The sequence below is a fragment of the Chamaea fasciata genome, unplaced genomic scaffold (genome assembly GCF_029207755.1).
Source record: "Chamaea fasciata isolate MVZ Bird 193981 ecotype frontalis unplaced genomic scaffold, bChaFas1.0.hap1 SCAF_5, whole genome shotgun sequence".
NCBI classification, from domain to species: domain Eukaryota; kingdom Metazoa; phylum Chordata; class Aves; order Passeriformes; family Sylviidae; genus Chamaea; species Chamaea fasciata.
The window spans coordinates 30057108-30073999 of NW_027094090.1; the positions used below are offsets into that span (position 1 = coordinate 30057108).

At 38.2% G+C, this 16892-nt stretch overlaps 1 protein-coding gene across 1 annotated transcript in view; it reads right to left on the minus strand.

Annotated features, from left to right (window-relative positions):
- NELL2 (neural EGFL like 2) overlaps positions 1–16892 on the minus strand; it is a 137504-nt gene that overhangs the window by 100268 nt on the left and 20344 nt on the right. Inside the window, exons 4-9 of the mRNA XM_066183128.1 lie at positions 6230–6403; positions 6023–6119; positions 4195–4267; positions 3951–4033; positions 2802–2930; positions 1452–1554 (exon numbers count right to left, since the gene is read on the minus strand). Of these exons, the coding sequence (XP_066039225.1) occupies positions 1452–1554; positions 2802–2930; positions 3951–4033; positions 4195–4267; positions 6023–6119; positions 6230–6403 (659 nt within the window). The remainder of the gene's footprint in view (positions 1–1451; positions 1555–2801; positions 2931–3950; positions 4034–4194; positions 4268–6022; positions 6120–6229; positions 6404–16892) is intronic.

Consider the following 16892-nt stretch of genomic DNA (forward strand, 5'->3'; position numbering starts at 1 on the left):
AACATCAGTGTGCTGTAGCAGAACTGCATCTTAATTCAAAGAACTATCAACGCTCTATGACAGTGTCAGTGTCCAAATGTTCATTCACATTTCTTAACTTTTGGCAAGACTCCAAATAAAAACAACTTTGGAAGAAGTCATATGATGTGAGTGCTTCCCCATTAACACCTGGATAGAGAATTCCCAACTCAATTTACAAGCAGCACATTACAAAAACATACTTCAGAGGATCAGGTTTTCAAATTCTGCCAACATGGTCAGAGATTCAGATCGCCTCAAATAGAGGCTTGAATGCCACATATCTCACATTGCTGAATTCCCAATTACCCTGAGTCATCTAATATGCATGGAAATTGTGTGTAGCTGGTTCAAAAAAAGTATTTGAATTCTTATTTCCTCTTAATTAGAATTAATCTACTTGAGTAAGTTAATAAGGTTTCATAAAAAGGGATGGTTTGTGTAACTTCTAACACAATTAAATATTAATAAACTCCTGCGGGAGCTAGATCAATGGAGTACAAAACGTCTTCTGAGTTCTATCTTACAACATGTCATTTTAACCAGTCATGTATTTCTCTATACTCTGTAAGAAAGTTTATACAGCCGTAGAACAGTGATAAAACCACACAGAAAAATCTCAACATTTACAGAGTGAAGAAGTTAAGAAGTTAAGAGTGAAGAAGCATCTCATACTCAATTCAAGAATAGATTTTATCATAGTTTGAAATAACTAACCATCACGTATGGAATAACAAGCATAATGAATCTGCAATACTATATATAGTCCATCTAGATAGTGATTAACCTGAAATTCCCCTTATCTGACCCTACTTGCAACAAAAGCAGAATACTATAAAACCTGAAGTTAATCATGTGTCCAATTCTAAATGATAATATTAAATCACCTTTTTCCATTATTCCTTTAATTCTTTTATGACCTTTCTGTGAAATAACATTTCTAGCTGTCTGGGTTTTGTTGCTTTCTTCTTTTCTCTTTTCTTAACCAAGGAAGAAGAATCATCAATCTGAACCTCCACTTCTAAGCTCAATAACATAAGGTTGGTAGTACACTCTGCATGTGATAAAGGTGTTGGAGACACTGGTCAAACACCAGGCAATTTTTCTTTAATTTCTAGCAGTGTGGTCTAAAACAGACAATGGAAGACTGCAGAAAACTTCATAAGTAACTTCTTTTTCTTTTTAAATGTTGATAATAAATATCTGTGCTAAATAAAAATAACATAACTAAAATGAAACTAAATATCCTACACGAAATATTAAAACCTTCTGGTTATCAATTTCCCAGAATACTTCAGAGAAGTCTTGAGTTCCCAGATTCCTCAACCCAACTATTTAATGACCAGTTCTTTCACTGACATATTTACAGAAAGCGTCATATTATTTAAGATTTCAAAGGATTCACTAGCAGGAGGCACAAAAGTAAAACTTACATTGACATTCCTTGCAGCACTTGCCATCCACGTAGGCCAGGGCAGAGTTAAGTGGGCAGTCAGCAAGGGGGCAAATCAAAGCCTCGCACTGCACAGTACCATTCTAGGAGAATAAAAGGCGCTTAACTGGTAGTTTTATTTAGCAATAGCAGAGATGTTCTCAAACACAGGAACTTGAAAATCTATTTTTAAATGCAATGAAATTTCTAACGGCATCCAAAAAAGACAGTTTAAGGTGGGTCTTTTAATAACTACAAGAACAGAAACCATACCTTCAGAATGTCACATATACAATCTTTTAATATGAAAGATGTGCTCTTTGAGATGATAATGATCAATTTTTTTAGAGGCACATCTATTTGGAGGCAAAACATTCTGCCAATCAGCAAAAAAAACCTGACAGATTACAGTGAAATGACAACTGCAGAGAACAATACTCTACCTTTCTGATTTTATCTTAGCGACAATATATTTCTAAAAGGTAGCAATATTATAGCTGTGAGAAAAATTCAAGACAAAAATATGTAATGAATTTAACTCTAAATTCAAAGAAATTTAAACATTTATCAGCCAGATTTGATACCATAAAATACTAAAAGTAAAACGAATATCCCTCCAGAAATATAAAGGTCAAAAAACCGACTAAGCTTAGAGACCCATTTAGCCAATTATAGGTATCACCAAATCAATCTAGGTGCAGTACAGACAACAACAGCCTTTTCACTGGCTTCTGATGGTCTCTGGATTAAGCATTTAATGAGTTCAAATGAAATGAAAGAGTTTTATATGAACGGACAATGATACAGACACCCTAGTTTGGTACCTGAAAGGATACTTGCAATCACATCTGGAGTTGTGATACCTCTGGGAATCTTCCATCCACCAAATCTTTTCCATTTGTAATATAACAAAGCTTGCATATGACCCTGACATTTTACTTTTTATTACTTATTGAGATGCAACCAAAGGCAACCAAAGGAACTCAGGCACAAGGGATCTATTAAATCATTTGCTAAGAAAAAGGCTGTGTTTAGAGCGACAAAAAGCAAAAAATTAGAATTCCAGAGAAACTGTTTGCAACTCAGTACAAGGGAATAACATGATAGCTAAATATATTGCCTAGCACCTGCATATGGTGACATCAAATACAGGAGCTACACATGCTAACAATGCCAAAAAATACAGGAAAACTTATTTATTAATACTATTCCTTAGATTTAGAACAGATTTTAAAGTTTTTTTTCTTGTTAGTACCTAGCATAAGTCTGGAAGTTCTCACTATTTGCCTCAATAAAACTAATCAGAGGAAACACTGGAGTTCCTGACTCTCCACTCAAACCATAGGCATACCATGCAGGTGCAGTTCTTACAGCCATCCGTCCAGGATTCAAACTCTCTGTAGGTTGTGCCTTTCATTGTGCAGGTTCTTTCACAGTAGCACTGATCCAACTTGTTCATCCTCTGCTCAGCTTGAGACAACTGTATTTACAGTTCACAAAAATGTTTTGAATTTTTAAGTGGCTTCCACATTAGTAAAAACACAATTCAAACTGCCCCCCTCATCATCAAGAGCACAGATGAGAGAATACATTTAGGAAAACACAGTCAGAGACAACAGACCAATTGTTGTTAAATACAACATGATTAAACCACCAGTCATTCAGAGATGGAAATTGAGAAATAAGACACAATGCATTTCATCTTTCTTATCACCATGGCATCAGGGATGTCATGAAACAAAATGAACAAAAGGTCAAGATGGGTACAGCTCCTGATTTCTAATCTTTGTATGTGCAAACTGATCAAGAATCTTGCTCCACATAAAGTACTTGCAGACAGAGTGGCCAAATGAAAGTAAAACTCAGAACCGACATCAGCAATTTTTTCTGGACTTCACCCAAGGCATTTTTAACATCAGTGTATCAAAGCAACGAGGTAACAGCATTCCTGCAGATATCTAAAGAACTGACATTTCAAATCAGAGTAGTCTATTTCACCAGCAGACATGAATGCTTTTGCTGTAATATTCTAAACGAAAGAAAGAAGAAAGTCCTGCTTCGGATTCTTAGTTCCTTGTCTTGCATATATTTTGTCTGAAAATGCCTTTGGCAGCTCAGGTCTTGAAAAGTGTTGGTAAGTCTTGCTGTAATAAGCACAATAACCACAGCTGTCTATTTCATCCTAGGTTTATTGATTTATTAGCTTTAGAGGTAGAGTTTGGATATCTCAGAGCCCTTTCCTTGCTTGGAGATTTGGATGCTCTTTGCTATTAAAATATATGATTCTATGAAAATATTAAAACACAAGAAAACTCTCTGACCTGAGAATTTGTATGTATAAATTAGGCACAGGTATATAAAGATGTAGACATACCGCGCAGGGATGTTCTGCACACAGCCGTGTGTACAACCCCACACAAGCCTGAATAATCTAAAAATACAGTGAATAAAGACTGACAGTTCTCATTTCTCCTGTGACTAAAGTCCTAGTAAACATTACCTTAGCTGATGTTTTTGCCAAAATGTCTTGCAGTTCCATAATTTTCTGCACAAGTCCATGGAAGTCATTACAAGTTGGGCATGCTGGAATAATACGTGTTAATAAATTAATTCACAATAGGTTCAATCATGCCAAAGTTGACAAGCTACACACTTAAATTCAAGGTTTTAAGAAAGCTTGTAGGACAGAAAGAAGGTAAAAAAGCACACCTTTCATTTTATGATATAAGAATTAATAGACTTACTGCGATTAAGATCCGGGCACTGAGAAATAAATCCTTGAGGCATGACAAGTAATTGCACATCTTGCATTATGCCCTATGTGTAAGTGGAGAGAAAACAAAAGGATACATTATTTTTGCCTGTCAAAATTATGTTTTTTCATTCACCATGTAAAACATTAAAGCCCACACATAAAAACTACCTGATAAAAACAATACTTAAGAATAAACAGCTTCTTGTCTGGACCCAATTCAGTCAGAGAAGAATAAACAGAAAGAAAAACAGATAGATGTACAGGCATACTGAATAATTTTTAAGGAGAGAAGATTAAATGTCAAGATATAATTATGTGGCAAGAGTTTGGTGGTTTTGAATTCATTGTTATTTTTAGTTAGTCACTGCAGAAAAGCTTGCAAATGACCTTTAAAAAGTAATTTGAAAACAGCTGCAGTTTCAGTTACTTAGAAAGACTCGTTTAAATAAAATGCAAATTTTTTACAAGCTATAACTCTTAAATTGATTTGAACATTAAAGAAACTAGAGTCAAGAAAAATATGTTAATGCAAACCCTTAATGAGTTTGTGCTGGTTTTGGCTGGAGTAGTTTTCTTCACAGAAAAGTAGCTGGCATGAGGCTGTGTTTTGGATTTGTGCTGGAAACAGTGCTGATGACACAGGGATGTTACAGAAATTACACAGCAAGGCCTTTTCTGCTCCTCCTACCACCCCACCATTGAGGACGCTGGGGTGCACAAGGAGTTGGGAGAGACACAGCCAGGACACCTGACCCCAACTGACCAAAGAAGGGGTCATATCCGAGACCATAGGGCATCATGCACAGCATTAAAAGCTGGGGCAAGAAGAAGGAAGCGGGAACATTTGGAATGAGGGCATTTGTCTTCCCAAGTAACTATTAACAGGTGACAGAGCCCTGCTGTCCTGCGGATGGCTGAGCATCTGCTTGCCCATGGAAAGTGGTGAATGAATCCCTTGTTTTGATTTGCTTTACCTATTGAACTCTATCTCAAACCATGAGTTTCCCAGCTCTTACCCTTCCAATTCTCTCCCCTATCCCACCAGGGATGGAAGTGAGCAAGTGGCTAGGTGGTGCCAGCTGGGGTTAAACCACAACAAATTCTGATGGGGATCCTTCCATAAAGCTAGCAAAATACTGAGAAACTGCATGTCCGTTACAAAGCTGCAGAGTTGCATGTTGTTCAGAACTTAGGGAGATTTCGGCATGAAATTCAACTATGATGTCTGGAAAGGGATGGTTTCACCCAGAAGAACAGATCCCATGCTTGCAGGCAGATTTTACAAGCTTAGTTAAGATAATTAGCAGCCAGTGCGCTGCTCTCCAATAGCAAAGGCCAAAGAGCAATTTCAAAGCAATCCAAGAGCTGTGTTATGATTACAGAAGCACAAAGTGATTGAGGTTGGGAGGCACCTCCTGAGAACATCTGCTCCAACTTCCCTGCTCAAACAGGACCAGCCACAGCAGATTGCCAAGGACTATGTCCAAACAGCTTTTGAATAACTCCATAGTTGTCTTGCTTTGACAAACCTCACAATAGAATTGTTTTCTTATGTTCAGATGGAATTTCAGGTGTTTTAGGTTTTGCCCATTGCCTGTCAGTGGGCACTAGTGAGAAAAGTCTGGATACCTCATCTTCATTCCCCTCACAAATTCAGGTATTTATCCACATTGATGAGATCCTCCCAATACTTCCTCAGCCTTCTCTTCTCCGGGCTGAACAATTCCAAATCTCTCAGCCTCTCATCATATGAAAGATGATCCAATCCCTTAATCATTTTTTTTAAGTTCACTCTTTATCTTTCAGGGAACGCATACCTTAAAATAACCATGTGCGGTATTCCTCTGTCCCAGCCAAAAGGTTGTACCCAAAGGTAAGTCCATGAAAGGCTTCTCCACAACTCTTTCATAAATTCTGAAAAGGAAGGGGAAAATAGAATTTTCCAAGGTGTTATCATTTAATTTACTCAGAGCTCAATTATAAGAAGTTGGCACATTTGGAATATAACAACACTTTTTACTTACTTATTGCAGTCCACATGTAAAATCAAGTGAGAAGCACTGATTGCTAAGGACAGTCTGTGCCATTTGTCATCTGCCAAAATGTATGGGAACACTTCTGTGTGGGAGCGATGACTGCCTGAACGATAATGCAACCTGATTTCATTTCGATGACCGCTGCTTTCCAGTTCCAGGTACCTGTATCATAAATGCATCATCACGTCATGAACCATTCTTATCAGCACAGCAACATTTTACATAAGATATCTTCTCATCATCATGCAAGAACTATTTAAAGAAGAAAAACAAGCAGATACAAAGGCAAAAGTACACCCTTTTCAGATTTCCATTGTGTCTCTCTTCTCAGCAACAAATAATAGCAGGTTTAAACTTTCATGTAACTACACAAGATTCCAAGCCAAATATGTTTTCCTCCAAAAAAACAATTTTCCATAACATAGTCTGAATTACGCTATTATAAATAATTGCCTTATACAATGAAAGCACAATAGGGATACTCTGAAGGCAAGAACGCACAAAAGACAACCCCAAGTTTTGCAAAAGGGACATCATTAGTAATTACCAAGGGAAGTAAGGGCTGAGACTGAACACTTCTTTGTTTGCTTTTATACATACTGTTACATCTTCTTTTATTTTCTGTAATAAAATTTCTCCAAATATATATAAAATCAAGAAATGCTAACTCTTCAGAACAATTAATATATGCGTACATACTTGCTTTGTTAAATTAGTATGTGTACCTGCAGGCTGGGTGTACATACATATATACACATCTATTTATGTATGCACATATATATGTAAATATGGAGATATATATAGCAAAAACCTAGCAGTGCAGCTGTGCTAAGTGAACCTAGCAGATTGCAAACACAAGCTTTGATAGTGAAATTCCAGACGTTCAATTTAAAAAGTACTCTATAATCAAACTTGGTTCTTACACAGGCTGTCTCACATGTTTGGCATCTTCAGAGAAACAGCCTAACCATTTGTATTTTAAAGTACCAAGTTTCCCATTTTAAAATTCCCCAAGAAAATGATTTTTCACACAGGAAAGAGAAACAGAAACAGAGATTCTCAAATAACCATTTGCAACTTAAAGAGCAAGGAGAATAACATAAGGGATGAGATACACAACAACTGGGAGAATGGACAACTCATTTTTGTCTATTTTTGTGGCTACGTCTGCAATCAAACATAACAGTGGCTTGTAACCTGAGTGCACATGTGTTCCTGGGTGATGCCATTTCCTTTAACACACTATCTATGTTAAGGAATAGAAAAGACAATGATTGTGGTTTTGAAGAGTAAAAATGAGACCAAATCAAAACTATCTTGTACAATCATTATCTCTAGGAGAAGGCTGGGGTTACTGCACATCCCTGCTTCCTTCAGGGTGTTCAACAGTGGAACATACCTAGCAACAGCACAAAAAACACCATTTTTTTGCAAAACAATTTGCAAAGCAAAGGAAAATTTCTTCTTCCTCCCCAGTCTTAAGAAAGCAGTTAACTAGAGTCAGATATAAATTTTATAATAAATTTACCTCCTCATGGCCCAAAAATAATTTTTGCATTGGCAAGAGGCAGAAACTAATTGAAGGCCTGGCTGAAAAAATTGCACAATAGTGGCAGGACATCAGTCAACATAATAATCTCCTTCATAACTCAAGCTTCAAGGATAAAAATAAGGTTACTCTCAACCCAAAAGAGAAGGGGAACATTAGAGATCTTGACTCCTCCAGCAACTTTTAAGTGTCTCCACCCAGCTGCAGAAAATAAATAGAAAACAAAAGGCATGAATATGTTGAAGCATTACATCCTGGTAGAACTAAGAGCTCTCCTTCATTCCAAGCCAATAGCGGAAATGATGGCAGCACACAAAGATGCAGGCAGGCAGGGAACAAACTACACTATTAGACATACAGCCACTACAGAAGGTATAAAACAAACACTTGTGGTGCCCTTACGTATGTAAGATAATGAAACCTCTGCAGATGAATCATGGATTTGCCAATAAAAAGAAGACATTGCTGTATAAATTTCATGAATTAGGAACTGCTGAGAGGGGATGTAGACAATCGATGATGCTGTAATAAGCAAGGAAATTTTCCAACACAAAGCTGCACAGAAACTGTGGACACTTGTGGTTTTGTTTTAATGGTGATTAACACACTGTTTCGACATTCACAGACAATATCTTTTGTTCTTCCGTTTGGTAAACTAACAAATATAACTACCTTTGAAATGAGAAAACATGCATCAAAATGAAAAAGAAAAAAACAGCCATTAGGAGAATCATTTATGGTTTATTAATAATCTGTGGAGCAAAACACAGCAGCAAAACACAATTAGAAAAGCAAGTGAAATGATAGCCAAAGCAATATTGCTTTCAACTTGAACAAATGCCATGGTGCTGAAACACAGAAGTGAAAGTGAATCATTTCCACTCAATTTTTCACAAAATGCTGTGCTTGCTATTCCCCCTTTCTACATTTGTTTAACTGCCTGGACTTACATGGCTCTGTCTCAGCCTCATGAGTTTCAGGAGATAGGACAAGACCTCAGCACTGACAAACACATATGGGTGAAAAAGCAAAGTCTGCCCACAGTGAGGCTTCTTGTTCCATCTGTAAGGCTGTAACACTTGAGTGTATGGTTTCCAAAGGTTTGGAAGAGTCTTTCAGAAAATATGCTAAGCATTAGCAAACAGACCTGGATCTTAGAAATTCATATCTGGTGACAAAAACACTCTATACTTCTCTGTACTCTCAGGATTCGTTATCATTTGAGAGAAAAGGGAGGGTGCTTTTAACTCCTGAAGGACTTGCTCCCAAAGGAAAGAGTAACTGCATTGTACTGCAGTCTTCTCCTAGCCAAGCATCTCATTACTGAAAAGCTTCAGGAGAACCTCATCAGCTGAGTCACCAGTTCCCTGTCCACATCAGCCTAGGCCAGCCCACTAATTGCAGGGAGACCAGCAGCCAAAGATATCCCATTTTAAACATCACAGATGCTTTTCTCAGCAGCTCCAAGGTCTTCTATGCTGCAGATGGCAAACGACTATTGGAGTGAAAAATAAACCACAATGAGAAACCCAATACAACAGGAGAATCTGTACCTCTCTTTCTAACATCTGTAATCTCTGTGGGTGTTTAATCAATACTAGCCTAGTTGATTTTAGCCCCCACCCAAGAAAACCACACCCACCTTGGGTTAAACGTGGATTTAACTTCACAGGAAGATGATATATGCTTAGTTTTTTCTATGTTCAATATGCAGAGAAGAAAATGCCAACCTGGAAAAAAAGGTTGCTACATCTCTATAGATCACTCTGTGCATGCACAATCATCACAAAGGCAATGGCCAAGGCCACAGCATCAGATCAGCCGCTCTGCTTGGAAACCAGCCAGACAGCAATCCCTAATGTACTAAGGACGAGCCTGTCTTTGTAAGAGGAAGAAATTTGTTTCAAATGCCTCGGAGGAATCTGAGATAGAAAACAGTGATGTTTGCTCTGCTGCTCGGCACTGATCTATTGTAACTTCTAGGTAAGAGCTGGGAGTCAGCAGATCTGCGCAGCTGTGGAGCACTAATGACCATCCTGGCAAAGGACACATGGTCACACCAGCCTAGGCAGGACCTGCTCTTTGGGAGGTGACAGACTAGCACAAGGGAGACTGTGGAAGTAGATGTCAGGATGTACAGCAAAAAGTTGAAGATTTAGGAGGTGAAACACCAGATGATTCCAGTGCACACAGTAGCAGTCTGAGAAGAGGGAGGTGTGGCCATTCCAGCTAACAGGCAGTGTTGGGAGCACCAGGTCTTTGATGGCTCACTTGTTCATTTGGCCTCTTTTCTCACACAACAAATGCACATATTTACTCCTAGCAACTAATAATTTCAACTTCAATTTACAGCATGTAGACAATTATTTCAGAAGATAAAGGCAAAATATCATGTCTGCTGCTTATGAATTTATTACAGAGTGGTGGAGTTTTTTAACTTTTCCTACTCACATTTATAGGTATAATGCTAAAATATTTCTTCTTGGCTCTTTGATCTACACTGAAAAAAAGCCATATCAATAAAATTAAAGAGCAATACGTACTTAAGGAAAAAAAATTAAATCCTTATCTCCATTACTTATTAAAAAAACTTTATCTGAAGATTTTTGCTATCAAAGTTCTGCCTTTTTTTTGTTAAGTTTAATTACATAAAACATAAAAAAAAAGGAGATCCTACTCAGTAGACCTTATTCATTGCACAATAGCAGCTAGCAATTCTGCTAGGTTATGAAGATATAAAAGCAACTCATGCAGCACCACTACCACATTAGTAATGCATTATTTGCTATTTTCCATGGTATCATGACCGGGTGGTCAGGAGCATGAGCTTTATTTCTCTATGTTTCAGAACACTTAATTTGGAACTAACACTAAGTGTTCTGAAACATTAACTACAAGTTTTTATTGCTTGGTGCATCCCCTAGAACAACACAGCATCAAAATATCCCCAGATAGATCATCATTTTTTCTACCTAAACAATTCTATGATTATATGAAAAGTCAAGTGGTAGCTTCATTTTACCTGTAAGATTCTAGTTCCCACCTCTCACACTACTGCCTGATCTTACTGGTTTTGTCCTTTTCCATCTAGAGCTCTACCTAGACAACCAAAGACTAGCATTTTTATCAGGGCATTATTAATTAAAATTGGTCTTTGCTTTTCTGGATAAGTTGTAGCCCTTAGTGCAAGTGCACAATGGGTAGGAAAGCCACCAATTCTATTTCTGTCCCTTCCTTTTGCTGAATACAGTTTTAAAGCCAGACTGTAATTTTCTAACTTAGGGTGTTTTTGTTCAAAAAACGTTGATCCATTCATTAGAACTAAATCTTTTGACAGAAGCAAACACTCACAGCAAAGCCTGTGGGGTCTAGGATGACATGCTTGCTAAAATGGGAGAGAGAGAGAGTGAGTGCAAATATAAGACTCTCTGAAAGACTTTCTCAAGTACCTTTAATTCCATGATTATTACCTATATGAAAGCAGAGATCCCAGGGGAAGAGAGCACAAAAATTAGAAGAGGGTATTACCCACATCAACACAGAGTATATAAACAGCAGGATAGCAAAACCATCCTCTCAAATTAATATTATAAAACTGGTACTCCACTCCAACTCGTATCCATCTTGGTGATCTCTCACACGTTTTCCCTGAAACTGGTAGGCTTTTCCACACTGACTGATGTGGGAACAAACCTTGGCCAATGCTGCCTCACAGACTGCCCTGACATCATCTGCAAGGGTACTAATGGCTGGAGACAAAAGCATGCCAAGGAAAATGCTAACAATTATGCAAAATGGACAACAGCAGACCAGCAGACCACAACAGCTCCAGCCTGGGCACTGTTTCATTTACTAGCAAGCCCTTCCCAGGCACTGTCAACAGATCTGCATCACCACTGCATCAAGTGGGGGGGGAAAAAAAAAAAAAAAAAAAAAAAAAGAAAAAAAAAGAGAGAATGACATTCCTCAGGGCACTTGTCTCAGGTGGAGAAAAAAAAACCAACAACAACAAAAAAAAAAAAAACCCTAATAAATTTCTGCTCCAAATCAGGCAGTGTAGAAATTAACCATGTAAGGAAAATGCCTCTGAAGCACCCCAGCCAGACACCTACTGATCATTCCAGCATTTACATCTCTCTTGTCAATTATTTTCTTTCACCACAAACACACTCAACCACTTCAGCTTTGTTTCACCACAACACTGCTCCTTTCACTGGATAACTATGGAGGAGGAAGGTGCATTCATGATGTGCTCAGGTGATGGAGCCCAGTGCTGGGACATGCATGAAGACATGCTGGGACATCCCTCCTTGTTGGGATGTTCACGGGAGAGACCAGCCAGGCAAGAGAACTGGCAGGGCAGAGAGGCACCACCCACACACGTTCACCTGCACAAACTATTGCACAGCTTCTCTCCAGACAGAAAGAAGCCACAGCACAAGGCAGCATCTAGGAAAGTGAGGTTGCAATACCCTGATATGGAAGTGGAGGTTAGGAAACAAAAATGTGAGGCTGTTCAAATCCTTTCCATCACTGTGCCACCCAGTGTCTGTACCCAATTCAAACTAATAAAGCAGGTGGGAAAAAAAAAAATGTATGTCAGTAAGATATCATCCTTATCAACTCCTTACAGCCCCTCCTCTGATTTCAGTGCAACTGCTATGGTCTAGAAGCCTTTGAAGTCAAGACCTTGCCTCTCACTTGAGAGATCTCTTTGCTTACCTCCCAAAATTTACCTTGCCTCTCAACCTGAGAGATCTCTTTGCTCACCTCCCAAAATTTACCTTGCCTCTCAGCTGAGAGATCTCTTTGCTTACCTCCCAAAATTTGAGGTCAACCAAATCAGGGAGGCAAAATCTTGCCTTACCCCCACAGCAGTCTGCACAGCTTCTGCTGGGTTTAGTGCTATGATCCAAGAGCCCATGGCAATCACAAGAGCAAGCAACTCTGGCCCGCCCAATGTTACTGCTGATGACAAGGCAAGGCTCCCACAGTTAGCTTTTCCATGACACTTATGGGAGCTTAGAAGAAGCCAGAAGCAGGAACTGAGGTCTCACCAAGCTCTTCAGAGCACTCCAAGGAAAGCTATTCTTGCAAAAGGTGTTGGCTTGGTCTTGGAAAAATTAAACCCCAGTATCACAACACATTGCCCATGCCATTCACATTTGATATCCTATTATATGAAATAATATTCCCAAACTAAGAAATAATTTTGAAACACTAATTCATGTCTTTGAGCACTTGCTCTCATTCCTCATCTCTCTCACTAACTCAATTTATCAGTATATTTCCATTTTGTTCTCACTAACACATAGTCCCAGGAATATCAGTCTTGCCTGCCTGAAGCTTCCTCTTCTACTAAAAAGTCAGCAAGGGAAGAACCTTCTCAACTCGAACACTGTAAAAACAAATGCCAACCATGCCTGTCATTCCCTTTTCTTGACAAAGCTTCTCCAAGGAGAGCAAGAGGACTGCAAATACAATAAACAACTTTCTAGTAGACGTATTAGTAAGAGAAAGAGGCAGTTTCAACATAACTGTTTCTATTTCCTACCCCAAAAGAATACAGATTTCTTTGTTATTTGTTTGCTCATAGAAAGCCCTATAAACAACATCAGAAGAATAACAAAATCTGTCAAAACTCACATTTCAGCTATTTCAGTGGGGGTTTTCAATGTCACATGATACAGTTTAACACATGACCAGTGTTAAGAGCAGCATGTAAATGTATCAGCTTCTGATCTCAGAATGGATTTAAATAATTTTGCGAGGGCTCTTCAGGTGTGTTTTGTAAAGCAAAGGTTTTAACGAAAGCAAAATAACAAAAAAAATGCAGAAACAAAAGAAAAGCCGAGCACAGGGGTCAGAAGCCCTGACACCTTGCTAACGCATCCCAATAAGCACCTGAGCTACCTTGTGCATTCCTACAAATACTTAGCAATTTATGATGGACAACTTGGCTTACTGCCAATAAAAGCAGATACAGACGTTCAGAGACATTTTCTAAAGCCCAACCAGTGCCCCTGTGCTGGCACTGAACCAACCACAGTGAGAGTATCACAGAAGATTCTAGTCTATCTTTCTTTTAAGTTCTAAGGTAAACTGAAACTCCTTTCCTTATATAAAAACACCTGCTTGGGTGTGGGAGTGCATTACTACAGTCATAGGAAGGAACAAATCTTCTGTCTCTTATTCAAGAAGGCCTGTCACTAGTCTCAATTCAATAGGCTCCAGGTGCGTATAAACATTCTGTAAGATGTTCTTAAACAATTCACCCTGGATTAGCTGGCACTGCAATGATTTACACCAGACAGGCTGGCCTCACTTGATTTAACAAGTTATGGTAAGTAAGGTGCATGAACTACAGGAACTTACATCCTACTGCCATTTTTTTTTCCCTTTGGTCACAGAGTATAAACTAAACCGAAGCAACAAAATCCAAATCCAAGCAAGAGTGACATGGTGTCAATCAATTTTATGACAACTTTTATGGCCAACACTTAAAGAAACAGGTCATTTCTAACACCATGAAGGCATTAAACAGAGTATAACACAAAACAGCTGCTTTACAAATATTTCCATCCAACCCCATACTCAGGGATAGACCTTAAATCTCTCAAACCAATGCAAACAAGGAACTTTTTTTCTTTTGGGATAAAGAGCCTGGTCAAGCTGTCAGTGTCTGCACAGAGAATCCTTTGTCCCACAGAATCTTCTCACGCACTGGAAAGGCAGTGAATGAATGAGTGAATGAATATACCTTTTTTTTTGGACACCTTTGATGAAACATGCAAACTACATCAAAAAGAATAGAAGACTGACACCAGAGAAGTTTGAAATCACTAGAGGAATTCAAAAGCAATTGACTGTTATCAGACCAGTAAGAAACAGAAACCAAGATTTTAATACCAAAAAAACCAAAACACTACAACCCTCCACTCTTCCAACAAAGAACATCATGGAGTGTTCTAAAAGGAAGAAATAAGCTACTACCTCTTTTGGCCCAGGGAAAAACCATTTACAGCTTTCTTGTTTGAAAATTAATCCTATATTACCTAACATCTGCTCTGCAATTATTGGCTTAAGTGGTAAATACTGAAAGCTGTTCTCAGTGCAAGAGTTTTACAGCAGATTTTGTGGTGTCAGAGAGGACATTTCACACTGCAGTTCAGAAATACTGACACTCATACATCAAAAGCAGGGAACGTACAGTTCCACCTCTATTTTAATACAATGGTCAAATGAGAGAACAAAATTCATGCATCAGGAATTCACCTCTGGCAACTTATCTCCTTGTAGCATAAATCAGTATGAGAGAAAATGTCACAGATAAGTTCCTCCTACATACTGAGAGGTTTGGAACTGTTGTACAGTACAGCCCATTTGACAGCAGATTATCACAAGACACCAACTGCTGTGAAACAAATGCTAAGGAAAGCAGAAAATGAATAAATTAGTAGAGATACAAATTAAGTGTAGGAAATGCCTGTCCATAATATACTATTGATTTCAGTTCTCTGTTCCAGTATATAAAAAGCACTAATCAAAGGAAATTTAAACTACAACCCAGCAGTTTCATCCTGTAGAGGCCTAATATGCAGTATCTCAAGATATATGAATATAAGATTAGTTACATAAAGCCATCTAACCACAAAAGGAGGAAAAAGTGTTATTATTATCAGCTCCTCTGTTGATGATTAAATGAAAATAAACGATGGAACACCAAGACCAAATATATATTACAACCCCATCACAGAGTAAAATCATCTCTCTGCTGACTCTTCCATCAAGAAGAAGGTGAGACAAATTCAGAAGTGAGGAGGATAATACAGCTTAAACTGAGACATGAAACACAGAGCAATCAGTGTTTAACAGTGTTTCTACTCAGACTTAAGGTATCCCTTCATTAACACAATTAAAAATATTTACCTTGTTACCATGAGCTACAACACATTTTAGGCAGGGCACTGCCTGTGGTCAAGGTAAAGCCCTACAGTTAAGTAGACATTTTTAACTTCTAACTTTCAGACATCTGCCATATAAATCTGCCACATATAAAAGATGTGTTCAGCTGCTTGAAATTCATCTGAACAATTAGTGATGTGCAATTTGAATTCTCTAACACCACAAGAATTTTTCCCGAAATTATTGCCTCCACACTGTGCCCAAAACTACCACTGCCTGAACTCCTTGGCTGCTCTAATCAGTGGGGAAAAAAAGCAACGTCTCTGGAATGTATGGGCAAGTTCAGAAAGGACAAGTACAGGTATTGTTTCAGATTCTTTCGCCTTAAGATTAATTTTAGAATATTTTAATACATTAAATACTAGAGAAATGTATTATCATTATAAGAGGGCAAGTCAGCTTTGATACTCAGTCAGGAAAAGAAAAAAGCATTTAGGTGAGTATGAAAAGATTACTACATTTTCAGTAGATCATTTCAGGAGCATCTTTTAGTCATGACAGCAACAGCTCAGCCTCAGCAAATGCCCAAGCCTCAGACTCACATGGAGAACTTCTGTATCTCTCTGATAGCACAAGCACAGCATGCAACATGTGACATTAGAAGGGAAACTTTGTGAGACCAGCCCTGTCAACTTTTTAAGATCCAAAGCCTTAAATAGTTGCATGACCATGTTTCAGCAGAAGTATTCATTCTTGATGATTCTCAAAAGGGAGCCAGCAAAAAGGAACAAAAACGACAACTACATAAAACTAGACAACACAGACTGGAGCAGTTAACTCTGATATAAACGATTTTAACTTCATAAACAAAATTATAAATTTAAAAACCCCACAATTTAGGAAATGCCCTTGATGTAAATTCACATATTGGCACCAATTCCCCTAGACCCAGGCAAAGAGAGGATGAGTTTTTACTCTATTTCCTAAAACACAATGTTTGAATAAATGCACCTTTTCCCACTTCTTTAAACATTTTTATTTTGTTGTGCCACAGAAATGGTTTTACCCTAGAACAATTAGTTGCCATGAAAGCTCTGTAAAATAAAACACATGAAAAGGTACTTGTGTGGTACCAATTACATCCCTCAGGTACTGTCATCGTCAGCCTTCCTCAGCACCATTCAGCTCCTCACTGCA